The sequence below is a fragment of the Botryllus schlosseri genome, chromosome 1, assembly GCF_051294905.1.
Source record: "Botryllus schlosseri isolate E-star chromosome 1, Bs_hap1, whole genome shotgun sequence".
Taxonomy (NCBI): Eukaryota; Metazoa; Chordata; class Ascidiacea; order Stolidobranchia; family Styelidae; genus Botryllus; species Botryllus schlosseri.
This window is the reverse complement of record NC_137236.1, coordinates 23,293,148-23,313,569: the sequence shown is the minus strand read 5'-3', so window position 1 is coordinate 23,313,569 and position 20,422 is coordinate 23,293,148. Positions and strand designations below refer to the sequence as shown.

At 41.6% G+C, this 20,422-nt stretch overlaps 1 protein-coding gene across 1 annotated transcript; it reads right to left on the bottom strand.

The window, feature by feature from the left end:
- Positions 1-1,730: 1,730 nt before the first annotated feature.
- LOC145445286 (carbonic anhydrase 2-like) lies at positions 1,731-10,561 on the bottom strand. The gene is made up of 8 exons (XM_080323467.1): positions 10,449-10,561; positions 9,691-9,744; positions 9,460-9,630; positions 7,813-7,970; positions 7,415-7,574; positions 6,993-7,150; positions 5,833-5,998; positions 1,731-1,952 (listed from the first exon to the last, which is right to left on the bottom strand). Exons 1-8 carry the CDS (start codon positions 10,489-10,491, stop codon positions 1,795-1,797), a joined length of 1,068 nt encoding a protein of 355 aa, XP_080179593.1. The 5' UTR covers positions 10,492-10,561; the 3' UTR covers positions 1,731-1,794.
- Positions 10,562-20,422: the final 9,861 nt, after the last annotated feature.

Below are 20,422 nucleotides of genomic sequence, written 5' to 3'. Positions count from 1 at the left end.
TCGGGGTCACTGGGCTATATAGGCTACAGTCCCTAGAGAAGTAGAAATAGTGTTCAATGGTGCAGTTGCGTTTGTTTGGTAGTGTTCAATGGTGCAGTTGCGTTTGTTTGTGACAGACATAATGTGCGTTTGATCGTCGAGGGTTCAAAGGAGGTACTGGGATCGTGTGGATCGGTATGGATATTTGAGACGGTTGGTTTGGTGTATTCGGGGATTGTCGAGTTCGCGAGATTGGCGTATTGGCGTAACATTGATGTATGTATGAGAAGGAGGATGGTCTGCCGCGTTCATCGGTGATTGGCTTGTTCTGTGTTACCGAGGACCTGGAATCGGTTCGGCCAGATTATAGGACTTCTGGCTTCGCTGTAGTTTAGTTTCTGCTTCGAGCTCAAAGCTTGTATGTTTGCCTCTTGTTTGTAACTCCTACATCCTGCATAGGCAGAGCTATGTGCCTCATCACAGTTAAAGCACCGTTTCTGGGTTTCCGTGCAATCTTTTATCTCATGGCCTTTACCACACCTAGGACAGCGTATAGAGCGCCTGCATGTTTTGGATATGTGTCCAAAATCATTGCAGTTGAAGCATCGTCGAGGGGGTTCTCGATATTCATACGTAGGGAAGTTGAGATAGGATAACCTCACTTCTTTTGGGGCGGTGTCTGTTTCGAAGCCTAGTAAGACTGTCTCGTACAGTTCATATTTTTCTGCAACCCTGCGTTTCAATCGTTTCTTGGTAATGACGCCGTATTTTTGAAAGAAAGTAGTAGAATGTCGTTGGTAACATCGAGAGGTACGCCACGGATGATAGCTTTCGATTTGCAATTGATTGCTGCATATAATGCTGATTTTAGCTCAACTGTTCTTGTGCTCGATGCAAAAGATATGCACGAAAGCAGTTTGGTAACTTGTTCTTTGTTTTTACAGGTACAGGACCTACTAATTACCTGTAAAAACATAGAACAAGTTACAAGAGGCAAGGGGTCGTAAATTGTCGTAGTTCCCGATCAATTGCTTTATGCAGTTTTCTATGAATAGTGGATTAAGGCTTCGAAGGCACTGCTTATTGCCCGAGAGGGCAACATTCAAGACAGGGGCGTTTGGTTCAGAATATGCTGTTTGTGAGCGCATCTTTTGTCTTGGCTCCACATCGGTGGACGAATCATCCGCGCCTCGACGTTTCAAGTTGCTGAGCGAACGGCCGACCTATATATTCTGACTCTTTTCGTCCATTCCAAGGAGTTAAAACTCTCGGTATGGGGGATGAACTTGGTGCTATTGTACGAACGATTGGTGTATGACTGTTAGCTGCAAGACCTGATTCTACTAAACAACTAGTGGCTGTCTCTGTGGCTTTGCCGTATGTCTCGTAAGACCGACACTATCTGTAGAGCTCGAACGACCTCCACTCGCGACGACTGCCTGACGAGAAAAACCCTACACAGATTAGTTGCTCCAGTCAATGACGATTTGTAATGGCAACGCAATCTGGTCATCGGTGCCGTAAAGATGGGGTCGCATTATTGCCTGGCGATTAGGGACAATTATTAGTATTTTGACTGCAGCGCTCTTTCTCGTCGCCTCGTCTGCAGATGACAATCGAACAGCTAAACGACCCTGATCTGTCCTTGTTTTATTCTTGGAACATTGAAGATATATCATTATATTAACTCACAAATAGCATTCCTCGCAACACTCCAAAACGGTCAAACGCCACATATAAACCTGCGATATTTAACTGAACGATAGTTCAATTCCAATCGTCGCAAGATCTACCACATTCGACTAACGGCAATGTTCATTGATCTTTTGATGCAAACATTCGACGCAAAAGTTTTAAAATACGATTAGCTTGTTTTTTGGCACATTGTGATATGCGTTCCACCGTCTTTTTGGATGAAGTCATCTTTGAACACAATGCATCGACGTCGTTTTCAATGTCTCTGATGTCGTCCTCTGCAACGTTATATCATGTGTTTAGTTTTCATGTAGATGGCAGAATAACATCAATGAATGTGACATGCTCTATCTTCAATCTTGCGCTTTTCAGTATTGTACATAACTCTCCGAAGTATCAACCGCGCCCACCCCCCCCCCAAAAAAAAACCGACAAAAAGTTACACCATACAGATTATTGTGGTAATAAATCTGATGAAAATTCAGGACAGACACACTTGAAGAATAAAATATTTAACCTAATTTCATTTTCCAAGCCTTCGTAATTCGCGGTGGCTCGATGAGCGCTTAGTACAGCGTGGATGGGTAGGTTAGTTTTAAGTGCTCATCGATGCACCGCGAATTCAGATGGCTTGTAAAATCACGCTGTACTGACCTAATTGGTGTTGATATAGCTTAATGATATGATGCACGGATGCAACATAAATTAGTTTCGGGTAAGAGTCCGACCGTGGTCTACTCCAGATTGCCTACCTACGTGTTGGAGTTTTATCTAGGCTCCTCCTCGCAACCAGATTCGCAGTGTCTTAAAATAGCCTAGATGTGGACCGTGACACAGATCGGCAGGGGATCGAAGTAAAGACAAATCGGCCGGGTGTAAATGTATATTGTAGTCAGGTCGACCCTAGAACTCCTACATAAGTGTTGGATGTTCATCTAGGCTACCCCGCGCCATCTCGTCCGTGTAAGCCAGTGGTTCTTAACCTTTTTTTCTCCAGCGCCCCCTTTCAAAAATTATCGGGCTTTAGCGCCCCCTCCCCCCATATTGTAAGGACTTGCGTAATAAAGACAATGGGTAAGAGGGAGGACCGTAACAGAAATTTATCGGCCCCCTAAAAACGATTGTCTTGCGCACCAATAGCGTGATAAACCTAACTTGGCGGATTCGCCCCAAGTACCCCGTCGCGTGACTTCGATGGTCAGCAAAGTTTGTGTGGCCTGGTCACCCCAGGCGTCAAAATTTTCTATAATGCATGAGTGAATAGGAGGTAATTACAAATAGAGATCGCTATAAACCTTTTATCCTCTCAGCCCACGTAATCAGATTTACCAGTAGCGCTGAGTGAGCTGTTGTTGTCTTGGAAAATGAAGACCACGTAATTAATAACTAAACATATTCGGGCTTGCCTGTTAGTACAATTACTTCGGTACATGTTGTTATTTGTTACCTCTTGTCCTCTATATAGTCGAAATATCATGAAACGCATAAACGCGGGCTATTAAACTAAAGTAAGCACACGATTCAAAATTAGTATTTCTTCACTGCCAAATGATTTTTCTCTGATGGATGTTATTTGTCCTGTGGGGTGCAGATTGCGGCGACATGATGATTCGGCACGAGCGATTTAAGCACCTATGGACAATTAGACCTATATGCATCGCAGTTTACGGTCAATATAAGGGCAATCCTCACTGTCTAAGGTTTTCTCGCTGATGGTCTTTTGGCACACCTCTCAGAGTCGCATATTGGCTGGAACTTCGTATGTCTTCGCGTATTGTGGTATGGTGATGGCCGACACTGATATGTCTATCTCCATTCTCTATAATTATAGTATTTTTTCGTGGAGAAGTCAACCCGATGTGTAATACATTTTCATGCACCGAAATAATTTAGGGCACCCTTCGAGATCGCCCCCCCCCCACCGATTGGAGTTTTGGGTTGCAGCAGTTTCGGTCCTAGGACCAGCTGGTCAGAAGTCAAAGTCCAGTCGGTCGTTTCGAGACTTTAGTACTGGAAATATTTCGTGCTTTAATTGCGCTCGAGGGCCACTCGACTATAATAAACCATCCTGACAATTGTATGTGGTATATTCAGGGTCAAATCAAGGTTGTTATAACAACAATCGGGTACGGTCCCATACTACGTGGTTCGAACCATCCCGAGTTCACATCTGCGATTGGCAATACGGGAAAATTAATGGTATTGGATTTTGTTTTAGTGCTTTGAGTGACTGAGTAAGTCACCTGAGAATGGGATGCATATATCTGCTCACATTGAATGTAGTACTGTACCCAGTTATTAAGTTTAACATGAATGTATTCCAAACAAAGCAACTCATATTATATAACGTTCATGTGAGGCTGTGGACCACTATATAGTATCATCCTTTACCATACGATGAAGAAATATTCTGACGATTTAATTTTGTAGCTCTCAAATACAAGTATATTAAGTTATTCATTTCGTGCATAATGTACAAGGAGCTCTCACTCTCAAAAGTGATATACAGTTCCCCATCTTCGATTTATACACGCTGTGCGCTGCAAGATATAATACCTAGATCGAAATATTTTGTTGAAAATAACCCTAGCAAGCGTGACGGCAGTGTTTCAACGGCTAAATTGGCTATCTAAAAGTACGCGCAATTCATTTTACATGAATTATAATAACCCACTACATTTATGAAAACATATGCAGCAAACATCGGCGCGTATAGCGCGACCAACAATTTCGGTATTTGACATGTTTTGTGGAATGTTAATTTGCTCTGAATTCTCGTTAAGGATATGTCCCACTACTACATCATCTACTGCGAAGCCATTTTTCTTCAGCGCCCCCCACATCGCCCCCTGAGCGTTTCCGACCCCTTCAAAATCGTCAGCGCCCCTGTGGGGGGGGGGGCGCTGGAGGCAAGGTTAAGAACCACTGGTATAAGCGGTGTCTTATAAAAGCCTAGATGTAGGCCGAGCTACAAGTCGGCAGCTGCGCAATAAAAATGAAGGATATTGGCCTTCTGTAAATTATCATAGTAGTCGACACACACCATGAATACCTCAAAACAAACAAACAAAATAACACCGTAAATAGATGGATATGTCGACAAACGTCACCATGATACAGGACATATTATGTGACCATTCCACTCATAACGTTGATGCAAATATTCCCTAAAATAATTGTCACTTCAAAATATAGAACGTGTGACAAGTAGTACCATGCAAACAGCTACGTGGAAGTCAAAGCAATCCCGAAAAATAATCACTTTAGGAAGGTGTTGAAGCAGGAAAAGTTAAAATTGAGTATTCCGAAAAAGTAAAAGTACTGTGCTGATGACCATCCCTGCAGAAGCCTACACTGTAAGTCAGCGGTGGGTAACTTCCCCTGTCGGGGGGGCCGGACATGGCAAATGGGAAAATTAAGTACTTGGCAGGCCGGATTCCTGAATCGATACATTACACACGTAATTATCCACATACTCAAGGAATAATCTTATTTAATGTAGACTTCAAGTTTGAAGCATAGAGACGAACACAATATTCCATGAATTTCCTACGTGATACTTCATTAGCTGTTGAACTCAATGAGATATCTGTGGTCGATCAAAAGTTGCGGACAGGTTCTTTGAACTCTGGCTGCATGCCGACACAAGGGAAACAAAGATCTAAAGATTGACTAATCACTATTATTTGTGTCCAAAAAAACCTTTACTTTCGCTATATTTGACGTATTAAGCAAGTAGGCCTAGTGGAGAATCCCGGCACGCTGTGACCGCGGATGTATTCTCATTCCACACCAAGTCTGCTGATCGTTCAAATCTCTTTGCCGCCGTATGTTTCTCGCTCCTAGTATATAATGTATTGTATATGAAGGAGGGGTTTGTATTTTGTTCAAATCTACCAGGATATCAATTAATTGCAGTTGAGTACAGGCATAAATGCCGGTCAGCCTTCTCGTGTTGGCGAACCTACGCGCAGTTCCACTCTCGCGCGTGAACGAATAACTTACAGCCATTATAATTTTAGGTAGTAAGCATGTAGTGGGGGATTGCGGCAGACTGTGGCCGAAGGCCACATCATCACGTTCGGCCATAAACTGCCAGCCAGTCGCTAAAAATCACGTCGCGGGCCGTATGTTGCCCTTATCTGCTATAAGTCTTACTCGTGTCGACGAACGACGTTACAACTCGACCGTTGTATGGTTGCGTCGGTCTGAAATTTCCTCCGATGATATTCTCATCAACCATTGTGTCCAAGCAACTTGCAGAATCGCTACATCCGCTGTCGTGTTTAGATTCAAACGATTTGATTTGTTGAAATGCGCGCAGCTGAAAAGGAGGGATATTATCACAATAGTGCAGTTTGGGAATGAAAAAATAAACAGAATATAGTTTTTGTGCGGTGCGGAGCATAGATTAGGTCTCATAAAGATGGTTTTAAATTACCGCCAAATGAAAGCCACTGCAGCAAGATCTATTCATCCATCAGTGCATGAGTATTAGAGCTCTTCAAAAATGACATTTTTTCTCAAATCGTACTGGCTACTTGATAAAATTGTTAGGTTATCTGATGTAAGCCTACACACCAAATTTGGTCCAATTCCAACCAGTAGCCGCATTGCTACAAAAGAAAGTTTCTATTTATTATATAAACATAAATAACAAAAAAAAATTGAAAATTTTCTGTTCACCCCATGAAAGTGTCAGGTTGTCTATAGAAACGATGCTCACAAAATTTGGTTCAATTCCAACCAGTGGAAGCGGAGTTATTGCGATCGAAAAATTTGGATTTAAAAAAATAGTATTTACGATAGGAAACTTTCTTCTCCTGTAGCATTGCGGCTACTGGTTGGAATTGAACCAGATTTGGTGTGTAGGCTTAAATGAGGTAAAACAACAATTTTATCAAGTAGCCAGTACGATTTGTGAAAAGAGTCATTTTTGAAGACCCCTAATGCGTATATCAACTGAACGCTACATAATAGCACGATGCGCATAAATTCTACATATACCAGCTTGAGTATTCGTCGATAGTGAGATGATCGATATCGAAATGCAATAACGAACAGAGTATATGGTGATCGAAAACAATAGATGTAGTCAAATATCAGACTAAAACATTATGTACAACGTAATCTTGGCAGTCAATGTCGGCTACAGTTCCTAATTCAATCACACAATTGCTATTTGATCCGTCAGTGTGCGACGAGATTGCACTGCGAGAAACTAAAAATGAAATGTTAGGTGGGCAAGGATCGAACTACCGCATCTGCAACCAGACGTGGGCCACATTTCTGTTTGCTATCCTTGGCTTTCTCAATACCTGATCTCGTGATATCAGAACCGGTTGCGCTAATATTGTCCACACCACAGTTTCGTAACAGGGCGGTGTTGTCAAAGATCCGAAATATCGATGGAATGTTCCCGAATCTGGCAGTAAATCGAGTAGCGAAGGTCCGTCGGCAATGGCAGTTGTGGAATCTACTTAGCGCGGAAAAGCAGGTTATCAAAATGTATTCGGCAATGAAAACACGATTTGATATCGATGCAACATTATAAATTCCGGTTACGAGGTGGTAGTGAACGGTCACAAACGGACCAGTGCGTTTCAAATGTTTGTAAGTTAGTTTATCAGAAGACACTGCCGTGTCTCGTGTGTTATATGCTCTACTAAGATAGGCCTACCAAATGAAATAAAATCGATTTGAGATACATGGATATACAATACAAATTGATATCATCGACCTGCTTTAGTCAGTTTTTCCGCGCAATCAAGTACTTTCTGAACTGCTGAATTCTTCGATTCCCCTATATCGAGAAACACGCCGAGTACTGCAAGGCCGTCGGTCATGTTCTTCACCTGCTCCACGGCATCGTATGGCTCTTTAATATGAACGATGTGCATCTGAAGAATTACACTGACTTTTAACGGCATTGTGACATAAAAACAGATAGGGCCTATAGCGGCCTACTTTGCTACATCAGTTATTACAATAAATGCCTTTCGGCCATTGCTCATAGTAATTCAGGGATTTGAGAATTAAGTCGTATTCTGCTAACACAAGTTTATAATTAGTAACTATATACACGCTGAAGCAATTCATACGCTCGTATTCGAAGTCACGGATGATGTAAACACATACCTCGATTGGGAGATGCTTTCCATTCATCGTATGCTCCGACCCTTCCACGGATCCCGGGAGGGGCCAGTGAAAATGCAATTGTAGCGCGCGGTATCGCTTGGATCCAAATCCCCCGCCGGACAGTATGTATCTTTTTCCAGGTGGGAAATTCACTTGAACTGAAGGGAGAAATATTAAATGCATTTCGATGAGCGAAATTTTATGGAAGAATTTGGTGTGCATATCGTCACTGTAAGATATGTTTGGTTCGTAGACTATTCTTGTACCATATATAGCCACACGCCGGATACGAGAATAATTTCAGGGATTGCCATGAGATCTCTGACATGTGGCCCATGACCTATAGCTATTTGGTGGGATGTGATATACTTTCCGAGACCACTATACACTTACACTCTGGTACAAACTACCAGCAGGAGAGATATGTGCTAATAAATATTTGTTTTTATTTCGTATTATATTACTACTATATAATCCTGCCCCCACGAAGCGATGCTGTGTAAATGAAAAAAATCTTAGATCTCCCGGCACTTTGTGAGTGGAGCAGAGAGTAACCCTGAAGTCTAGAGCTCTCAAGGTAAATTGGACCGAAAACCGTTGTACCCCAGTATACAGTTATCAAAGAATTAGGGATGGTGCGAACCCATGTTTGGTTCAGGTTCAAGTGAACGCGAACCTTTTTGAAAGGTTCTGCGTGAACGCGAACGTGAGACTATGACGTCACGTGACGTCATACTGCTAATTCCAACCCTACACTTCAGTGTACCGCGACACCTAGCGAAGACTCGGGCCACATTCTGCCACAATGCTGAAGTACATGCTGACTTTTAAACGTCATCAAATCTATCAACAGGAGCAAGCAAATGCTCTAATAACCCAATAAAATCAGTATCTTCCCCCGCTTTCCCAACAATTTCCACGAGGACTTCCAAAGAACTATAAGCGGTCCAGGCCAGTCCGGAGAACGTTTTCGGCATCGAGTTATTGCTACAAGGATATCAATCAGGGTGCAAAAAGTATTTCTATAATTGCCACCGATATTACCCTATAAATATGTCAGCCAACATCCCAATCGCATGGATTTAGTTTTTATGATACAATAAACATATCAAGTCAAGATGGATCTCGTACGCCTGCTAGATTTTTTACATTATCAGACAACGATGTATTCTTTATATCGATTTCCTTGATCGGTTGAATAAGGATCATTCGCGGACGACATACAAGTAGTGTATTTCGTTCTTGATGTTGTGTGATAGCGGGACAAGCTCACAACAGAGTGTCACTAAATATTCACAAACAGAAAGCTGAATACTTCGAGCAAACTTTTGTACCAAAGCGTCCTTTGGTGTTGATTTTGTTATGCTGTCAGCGCCATGCATAGATTGGTCGAAAGTTGAAATGCTAAGAATTTATACCAAAGATGTTATATTGTCGTGACAAATTGCAATATATGAAAAGGGTTCACAGTGCAGAACCTACAGAGGTTCATTTGTGAACGGGAACCTCTAAATTTATGAGGTTCACACAGAACGCGAACGTCTTCTTGTCTGTTACTGGGATTTGTTGGTTTGACACTTTACGATATGCAGTCTAGGGGTCAATTACATTAAAAATAAAAGGTGTAAGAGCACTGCTATCGGATACCTGAATGGCCGTTGTTGACTAATGATCCGCCAGTTAATGACTGTCCATAACCATTCAGACGCAACTTCGTAAGTGATGTATCGACCAGTACATCATTCGTTACAATATCAATAGGCGACTGATGGTGCCCGCCACATTGAGGATATTCTTGATACCAATCCGAAGGCGTTACTAAAATGCAGAACATTGGGTAAAGAATTTTGCAAGCATATATCGACTTTGTCGACTAACGCCTTTCGTCACGGTAGCCCCATTCGCTGCTGAACGCCAGTTGCAGGAAGACAACTGAAATAGAGACGCGCTCATAAATCATAATGAAGAATATAGACATGGTGGTAATGACTAAAGCAGTCGAAACACTATATGAACACTTGAAAAAGCACGGTAAGTCACTGCATTCTGGTACAGAGATGTCCATATAATGGCTTGAATTTTATATTTGTGTTGTGAAGATGCTGAATATAATCAGAATATGACTTCGTATTAAACAGCCAAAATAACATTCGAATTTTCCATTTGAAAGTACATTATATTTTAGGAACGAATTTAGGTCAAATATGTTCGCAGACTATTGCGAGAAGAACTAGAGTTGTGACCAATCCGCACTTCCACGCATCGGGAACGCTCACGCAGATTGAACTAGATCTTTCCCCATCAAGAATATCACGACACATTTTATCGACAGTGGTAATCACAAGCTTCAAGCATTCATATAGTCAGGGAATAATATCCGCAGAACGTCTCATGTTCGGGATTTTTTTTCTGTTTTTTTATTCAATTTATTTATCAGATCAAAGGGGTTAGGCACTGACCGGTAGATAGGACTATTTGCCGTGGCATTCACATGAGAAATATTTCTCGTTGTCGAAGAATAGTAATTAACTCCAGGGTTCAATTCGAATTGATGCTCAAAGCATATCCAAATAAGACTAACTTACGAATAAACAATATAGGGAAGAAATTGCGAAATAATATTAGTATATACTTGCCTTGCAACAAAATAGATCTCCAAACACCTTCATTAGCATACATTGTGGTTATCTGAGCTATGGGCGATAAACAACATAAACATTCAATACAAATTAATTAAATCTGCTGAATACGATTTGAGTCTCTGTCGTTGATATCATCAAGCAATCACTATACTTAGTAGTGGCAGTACTATGGTGTTGTAATAGTAGTATGGCGTAGCCAGCTCTGTCTGAAGTTATCTTATATTCGAAATATATATACTATTGGTAATCAAGCAGATATCGGAATACAAGATAACATCTCGTACATGCTTGCTTCGCAGATCTCCGTGAAGTAACGGAAATACACTTATTCCAACAGACGGATATTATCGGATACAGAGGAAATAAGCGAAGCCCTAGTGGAATAACGTGTCGGAAGCGAAGGTATCGTTTTACTCCGGATAACGCAATATTGACAAATCTTACGATCGATTACAACACTCAATATTCATACGCATACAATCAGTTGATGCAATTTTTCCTCATCAGGCTTTGACGGAGCTTTTCAGAGGTAACGTGCGAACGTTCTCAGACACATAGGACAAGTCCCACTGCATTTGCCAATATTGTTAGAAATAATTGTCCAGTCGAAATTTGATTGTGTCATGCGTAATAAAAATCTTTGCATTTTCAGCGTGATGTAATGATGCGCGCAAAGCAGCATGCAAAATTTGCATTGCATTTTGCATTTGCAAATAATTGCAAACGTAGCCTTTATTTCACAAAGCGCGAAAGTCCTCTCATTCGTCCCTCGGGTTGAAAGGCGGAAGTGTTAATTAAACCTGCTGTTGGTTGCAAAAATTATAGACTATAATGATGTAGTATGTTTAAATTTTCCGTCATGATTCAAAGCAAGAGAACCTTATCCTAATTTATTTTTGGTTTGCTAAACAGTGGCGCAGAGAGGATATGATGCGGAACATACCCAGTGTGATACATTAACCCAGACGTGGTGGCAGCGATTGTAAATAAAAACAACGTCACGAACTTCCCACGTCAGTAAATATGTAATTCCGCTACAACGATTAATGCCAATGTTGCGGAAGTTCAGCTGCATAAGACACTACTTACCGATCTTTTGTGTAAGTTGCAGAACACATTTCGAGACTAGTTTCCTGAACAAAGGCCATATCTAACTGGGGTACGACAGCCATTTGCAGGTGATGTAAAGTATTCATAGGTGGATTGCGAAGCGACTACCGCGCGCAGCTGTTAAAACGCTGATGCCACGATACCAATGGCAGTGGTTTCGAATCCCGTTTCAAAACCGTCTTCCGCCTGCGCGAGGTGTCTCTGGGCTCCTCCTGTCCTACTTCACTGGTACTGCAGTGAATTGAAATATCCAGAATAAAAGGCACTGAGTTGTGGAAAGACTAAGAAAAAGAGTGAAAGTCCTCCATAAGAATAAGAAAGTCAAAAGGCAGTATACACACTACGAAATTATTGTCTTTTTGAATAAGGAATGAAAAATCGCCACTGTTTAGTGCCAATTTAAAATAAAAATGATCCTTACGTGGCTGACGCTATGTTTCAAGAAAGCGATGTGTCTAAAGACAACTTCAAATATATATATTAGTATGATGCGGATTGAATCTTTTGTGGTCTGTCATGCTTCAACACGGGTCTATCTTGTTAATGTTTGAACAAGCAACAAAACATTTAGTCTTTCGGTAAGAACGTCTGTGAGTATTGCAGTCAATGTGACGAAGCAATACCATCTTCCCCTTCCTCTCTCCATTTATGTAAGTCGTGCATATGGACAACCCGATTCCGCTCCGCCGCTCCGACAGGAATACAACTACCAGGATACTGCCTATCTGTGATTAAACAATATAATCTCAGTACCTGTATCTTCTCACATCGCTTATGTTAGTTGTATAATGATCGAAATCATCATGAGGAGTCGTTATATACATCAAAGCAAGAGGAAATTGTCGCAGCACGACCTAAATATCGTTCCTCTGGCGCAGGAAACATCTTACTGCGGATAAAATAACACTAATAATATCGCAAAATCGATTATTGTTAGCAAGCGAATTGGAAGGCAGATCGTAACTGTAGCAAATCATGAGTGTTGCGGGGTGATCGCCTGCAGACAGAGCGATGCTTTAATTACGACACCGACCCCGTTAGCTTGAACAATGGGACCCTTCTGCACAGCAGCACAAGTGGTGACGGAAAAATGTTCAGCAAAGTACAAACAGGAATGTTATAGCAGTGATTCGCTGACTTTGTTGCTGGCAATATCGCTCTTTCCGAAATTTCAACTTGGCTGCGTCGAAGCAGAATACTCTTGTGGCCCTCACTCACACTTACCAACGTTATACTATCATAACGTGAAGAATACGGATACTATCATAACGAGAAGAATACGGAGACAGACGTCATCATGTTTCGATATGAAAATGCGACTGTCTTGTAGTATGTAGGCTTGTATTGAAAATAAATGGTTGCTTTAAACCAGAGGTCTCAAACACGCGGCCCGCGGGCCGCATGCGGCCCGCCAGAGCACTTTGTGCGGCCCGCGACGACATTTTAGATTTTTAATAATTTGACAATATATAAGTGTCACATATATCTTTTCAGGTTATAAAGTCAAAATTACCTCTTAAATTGCTCCGAAAGCCTGAAATTATTCATCAAACTTCACTATCACATCGATTGCAAACGCTATACCATGCAGGGGAAGATTCACTATTTCGCCACATTTCTAATTCATGATGACAAAACCTGACCCTTAGAGTTAGACGATTCGCGACTGAAATTTGTGAGTTGGAACTGGACGCGACTTTTCTTAGAATTAGTCAGACTCGGGCTAACTCGATAGCAAAAGGAAAATGACTCGAGTTGACTCGGAATGCAGTGAATTTGTTAGAACCATGGACGCAACAAACTAATCGCGTATCAGTGGAGTAGTAATAGATCAGAAGGTCGCAACTTGGTATTTCGCTAACTAAGCAAGTAGTTATGGCAACCATGGGCAATCTGTTAATAACATGGTTTAGTGACCAAAGATGTAACTAAGGCCACTTCAAGGTACCGAGTACCGTAGTGGTACGCTCCAACGATGTAACAACAATGGGCCGTTCGGCGTTTCGACATTTCAATCAGTAAGACACATTCATTAATATATTTATATTTTATTCTGCTCCTGTATTTGAGGATATTTGGCCATGAGATTAATAGCCTACATATCAGAAGTACACCCGAATCCTGGATTGGAATTACATTATTCTCAACCTAAAAATGTTTTCATATCAGATCAGTCTCTATTATCAATCTGTTAAATTCAAAACATTCATAGTAGCTGCAAAATTATAACCCGATAGCTTTTATGATGGCATCATACATTTGTCCGCCCATATGGTGTCTATATCTTATAATTATTATAAATCAAGTACAACAACAATTCTATTCAAATAGTTATAAATGTGATGATTCTTTTCGTGCCAGGCCTAAATTGATACAAGAGTAAATCACATTTTGACGATGTGTGTTTACTGTCAGTCTGCCGGATCGGCTCACTTTCAATAGGACAATTCATTCCCGCCAAATAAGGCCTACTTGGAGAGACATAAAACATCCCTATAAGTGCTGCGGCCCGCGGCGTCGTCAAAACGGGAAAACCGGCCCGCGAGCGCATTTGAGTTTGAGACCTCTGCTTTAAACAGTGTTTTAAACAAAGGCCATTAAAAAAATTGTGTTTTATTCAAGTTGCAATATTATGCCATAGTTGTGTAAATACTTTTCAAAATACATGCTGTATGATCCTACAGACAATTACCATCCTACCTAGCAGACACATATGATATGGGATATGGTTGGAAACCTCAAAATAGTTGGTTCAACGTAGATATACTTCGTAAAAAGAGCTACATTTACCCTGTATTTCAATTGTCAAAGTCAATGCACTATGACGTCATAATTTATTATTCGTGGCGTCATGTCTTAAAAACAATAACAAATATGTTTTAAACAAAGGTCTTGCTATAAAGATAGTTGGTTTAAATATATTTTTGTTTTAAAGGGAAACCTAGCAGTATAAAGGGTAGATGGTGATTGACCCAATCAGGTCCTGTTCGAACGTGTGCACCCGCTCTGTATTACACTAGTCCAGTGTTTCTCAACCTTTTTGACCTCGCGGCATATAACGCAGAGCGAATGTTTGTAGATGTTATAGTTGTATAATCTGACTCCAGAATGTTGCGTTTACGATTCGCTGAGTGTTCCCTTGCGTTCAACGGACCGGCAATCCACGCCGTGGATTGGCTCGTTGGCTGACGTACCACGAAGCCTGTCTATTGCAAACGTATTCGATAATCACACGGAAGAATGTTTTGTTTCCGTCTCCACGACTTGCAACTTTATTGAATCAACGTACGACGACGTAATATCATTCCGATCACCAATTGAATTGAATGTGTATAATTTCTTATATATATCATAGCCACGAGAGATTACATGCACCAAACATCGTACGATTTATATCTCTTATCTATAATTCGCACGACAAATAGACGACTCACGAAGGTCTTATCGGGTTTTCACTTCAGGAAATAAGTAAGGTTCACAACACTCCCTATTGATCACCATTACAATGGCGTCAACAATATATTTCGTTAAACGGCACCCTTTGAAAATGAAGAATTGTTCGCGGCACACTCGGTTCTTTTTTTGGCTTGCGGCACCTGAAAACTACCATAATACTTTATAGCGACACCCACAGTCGTACAGACCGAGTCTCTGACGAAGTACTTCTACCTTTTCGGAGCACTCAAGTAGGATTTAATCAGTAGGGCGGAGCATGGAACAGAGCCGAATTGGATTTCCGACCGGATTTTCTCATTTAAGGCCGGAGCCGGATCAGTACTTTTTCTGATACGGCCGGAGTCGGATCAGTACTTTTTACTATGAATATGTCACCCCCGAATCAATAAGTAAAGTGAAATGTGCATGGACAGATACCACATGCTAAGTCCAAGGGGGCATAAGTAGGCCTTCTTCCGATAATAAGGGTTGGGTTTGATATTTGAGTTTGCATTGTTTCAATGAGGGCCGTTGCTGCACTCCACCGCACCCCCCAATTGGGGGGGGGCGAACTTGAAGGGGGCCCAATATTATTTCGTGAATTAGCATAAATTATAGAGTATTTTTGAAAAGATGCAAATTTTTCAAACAGTTTTCGAGCTAGGTGCGATTTCAGGCTCCCAAATATCTTGATTATTGGGTACTCTTCCCCCAAGAAAAAGTACGCAAGATTTATAGAAATTGGCATATCGGCGTTGGCCATTACCGCGCCACGACGTACCAAGACATTTAAAGTTTAGGGCCATGTAACATGCGACTCCAAGAAGTGTGCCAGAACGATCGGCGGCGAGTTAAATTTGGCCGAAAAGGACTGCCCCCTTATGCTGACCGAAAACTTCGTTATATATACAAAATACATATAGGTTCAATTGTCCATTGGCACCTAAATGACTGGCTCCGAATGTTCCTGTCAAGGCAATCTGACTCTCACGAGACAAATACAATCCCACAGGGACAATTTATATGCCAGTGAAGAAATACCAATTTGAAATCGTTTGATCTTTTAGTTTAGTACGTTTGCGCGATTCTATATTTTTTAATATAGCAGACAGGAGTTCACTAAATCGCATCACGTAACGCAGTCATACCAACGGGTCCGCCGGCCCAAAGATGTTTAATTATTATTATTTGGGGACTCTACAGTTTCAAAGACTCCTCACTCAGCTCTGCCGGAAAATCTGATTACGTGAGCAGAGAGGACAAGAAACTGATAACAATATATATGCAATTCCCGATCGACAACTTTCGCGCTTCGCGCTGGATCGCTAAACAATAAAACTATGTTTTCGTGGCAAAAGCGAACAACGTGATGGGCGGCCGGTTTATCACGCTATAGGATCCCAAGTTTTTTTGGGGTCTGACAAAGTGCTGTTTCGTTCCCTGCCAACGGGTATACACCTGGAGATGTTTAATTATTATTGAGGGGTCCTACCTTTTCAAACACCGGTAAATCAGATTACGCGAGCAGAGAGAGGATAAAAATAAACAGCAATATATATGCATTTCCCGATCATATAGCCCGATTCAGTCATATACCAGAGGCGGTCACGATCCGGTTCAGAAGTATGTGGCTGTGAGTTGTGAAACCGGGACCGAAAACACATTTTGAAGCCCCTTCCCGCCGAAATAAACAATGGCATTTGGCCCCCATAGGGTCATTGATGGAAGTTCTGGAGGGGGGCTTGCTATATGCATCTGGTCGTTACATTATTTGAAGAATTCTGTCAATAAGATTGTTTCTTCCATATATTACTACATAGTTTGATCCTCTCTCCGCCCACATGACGAGAGTTAGCGGTAGAGCTGGTGGAGGATGATGACTTCGAAAATACATCGGAGCGTAATTGTACATCGTTAACCCATGTTCATTGTTCATGTCACACCGATAAGATTGTTATTAGCCGTATGCCGTCACGCACCACGGAGCTTTATAAACACTCCTCTTACAGTGGCTTCCAACCAATTATGGTCGTGACTCCGTCTCCAATTTGAAAATGTTCCGTGGCCCAGATGAAAATTTGACGAGGTGATTACTGAAAGAAGTCAGCACCTTTGCCCGGACTTACTCACGGGCTATTTCTGAAGCTGATTACGTTTACCATCTTCACGAACCCCAGAATAAAGAGAAACGACCCACACGTTGGAACCACTATCTTTGAATCAAGCATTAAAACGGCCTTAACCATTTCTAGGAATATACCATTCTCCTATAATTGCGATCACAAATAGGCTTATTTCAGTAAATGAAGGTTATTGTTTATTTATATATTATTGTAGCTTTTGCGAGGGTGCCATAGATCCCCATATAAAAATCAATGAAGGTGATAGTAAATCGCGCGTAGCGCGAAGAAAAATTACATGTAGCCTGAAAATTCCCCAAAATAATGTTATTATGTTGATTTACTTACAAATTACGAGCCTACGTCAAGCCTTCAAAATTCCGGACATTCAGACATATTTTAGAAATTCCTCCCGGAACAAGCTTGAACAGTGAAATTACGGACATGTCCGGGAAATTACGGACGTATGGCAACCCTAGCCTACGGGTAATATTGCAAGGTTAATGTCGTTGTTACCATTAATATATGTCGTTTAACAACCTTATTGAACAATTCGGGTGTTTTTACCCAGTTTGGCATTTTTGGCCCCTTTTCCGATAATGTTTGACCCATATTCTTAAAAGCTGTCTGGACACCCTGCTTGGAAGCGGTAATACAAGCTTTCAAGCGTCATGATGAGGAATCATTATCGGCCCATAACGAATGTGAAATTCTATGACAACACTGCCTACAACATCCAAATAATACTTTTCGTTCTCTATGTCTGAAAGACATTCATTTATATAGCTAGTATGAGAGTGTGTGCCAACCGCTTCCAGAAAGGGACAAATATAGAAAACAAAGGGCCAAACAATTTTCTGCGGACCAACTGCCTCTAAAATAAGTCAATCTCGCCACTCTGGTACCACGAAGTCGCAACGCACGAGAACAGCAGCGAAGAGATATGCCCAACGAGTGTTGTGTGTTATGTTTAGGGGTAGGCCAGCTGATGTGGCGGGCCTGGTTCTACTGTACGTACACCTTATTATTTATGTTAGCGCCTAGCTGTGGTCATGCCCTATGTTGGACGTCGTGCTGGTCAGCAGTTTTACGTTGTGGTGTCGATACGTTGAAGTTTGCATGTGACGCTCCGCAATAAAGCATTTCCATTCCCAAGACCGGGCCGTTACACTACTGAATTTCTGATTTGCTTCTCACGTTTACATCGATTGCAACGGTAGAGGAGCCAAAATGATATACCCAAGTTTACCGTCTACCTGAACTATCTACCCTATACTCTTACGGGGAAAATCGGCGAATACTCGATTTGTGATTACGCATTGACTATAGCACACTAGTGTTCTATTTGCGGTAGCACCACGTCATTGTTTCAACACCAACTTCGACGTGCGGGGTAAAGCAGATGCCTGAACGAGATTGCGGATGCAGGCCCGTATGCTACGCGATTGGTCGGTAATAGGTCTGGCTATCCCGCTACTGATCACATGCTATTATACCAGCAATGCTCAGATTGCTCACCTTTTCATTCACTCAAATCCAATAAATGAGTGGTAGCGCGAACCACGCAAACAAATTAGAGCTAGCATCTACCTAGCATGCATACGTGATGGTCATTCCCAATCCCATGAATCCATATAATTACGTAATCTTTCCCACCACTATATACTACGGTGCTGCTCCCTCGCCAGTGCCTAACGTCCGGAACTGCCATATCTACACTCAAACAACTGTGAGTCGGCGGGCATTTGCTGGTGCTTGTTGATTACGGGATGAGCCATTATTAGCTATCAATGTCTACATCTGCTGGTCGCGTCTCTTTGGCATACCATTGTTGCTGTTACTGGTCTGACTTTGCTATGTCGTTCGAGATGTATGCCGACTAGCCCCATATAGCGTTTGCATTAAATCGAGTACGGCATGGAATCTGAGGCCAGTGCTCTAGTACAGTGGTCGGGAACCTTTGTTGTCCGAAGAGCCATATTGGCCCTATTTTTCCATCTTAACTTCCAAACAGCCATACATGCCAATCAACCGTTACGTCACAATTGAAAATTCGTGACGTCATGATAGCACTAATTCGAACTCACTACATGGGATTCCTCGTGTGCGCCATATTTTTATGTAAAAACTGGTATTTATTGTACGAAAATAGAGCTCGCAACGAGAGGTAACGCATAAAACGGGCCAAGCCTCACCATTGATAACGTAATTCATCGTAAGTAGCGTGGAATTTATTATAACTGATATTAATCGAACGTGACTGTCACACTGATTCTGAAAATCTAATAATCGACTTCTCAATTTTCAAAATATTCGGCGGTTACATAACGTTGCGCTACACACCTACATTTTATCGCCGGTACTACACGTTACTACACAGAGCTATACTTACCAATCCAGAACGTGAATAGCTATGACGCTGTTTGTAATTGTGACATCCGCAGCAGTTCATTTCGCGCCGTAGATCAGGAAGACGATGCGTATTTGAAAACTGCGTTTTGAAATGGCCGTCGCCATGTATGCTATGCTCTTTGATTAATGGACGTGTCGCATAACTCAAGATCTCGAGTCGGGTACATAGAAATCGCGAGTGATATTGGCCGTCGGCGTGACAGTAACTTAAATTTGATGATTTTGAAAAGAGGGGGTTCGAGTCCCTAAACCTGAAGACGACACTGTACTTACACTTACCTCTCAAAGATATGTTTATATTGCCACGAGAATAATTATACTCGCCACGATGAAAATTTACCAACAAATCGCTGCAATATTGATCAATTCAGTACACAAATAAATATTTGTCAAAGAGCCATATCTTATACCGAAACGAGCCATATATGGCTCGCGAGCCATAGGTTTCCGACCACTGCTCTAGTATAAGGACCTAATTATATCAAATAAACCTTTTCTGCGGTTGAATTGATTGCTATATTTCTATAGTTATGGAAAATGCTTCAAACCTTTGGAGCATCTGCAGGAACTACGTTATTCGAGCGATCATGCGCTGCAGCTTGTAAAGTTCACCGCAACATACTGGGCCACATGCATACCTCGTGACCTCGGCTCCATAATGTATTTCTTTTTCAGCACTGGAATTTTGAATTACGGCATATAGCTTGGGGCAGTGGTTCTCAACCGGGGATCCGCGGAACCGTATTTTTATTTACTTTACAAAATAGGGAAATTAGGAGGCAGTTTCGCTTCATTACTGCTACAACTTCATGGCTCACATCAACATAATGACCGTCTGAGATGAAATATCCTACTGTGGAAACTCATTTTAATTGTCAAATTGCCAACAGC

Bases quoted from the DNA above. Each gene is read 5' to 3' on its own strand.
- LOC145445286 (XM_080323467.1), bottom strand. From the start codon at position 10,491: ATGTATGCTAATGAAGGTGTTTGGAGATCTATTTTGTTGCAAG. The intron at 7,575-7,812 runs GTATGTGTTTAC...GTAATTCTTCAG, and splicing joins GAAAGCATCTCCCAATCGAG to ATGCACATCGTTCATATTAA. The intron at 1,953-5,832 runs GTAAGACTTATA...ATAACGTTGCAG, and splicing joins AACGTCGTTCGTCGACACGA to AGGACGACATCAGAGACATT.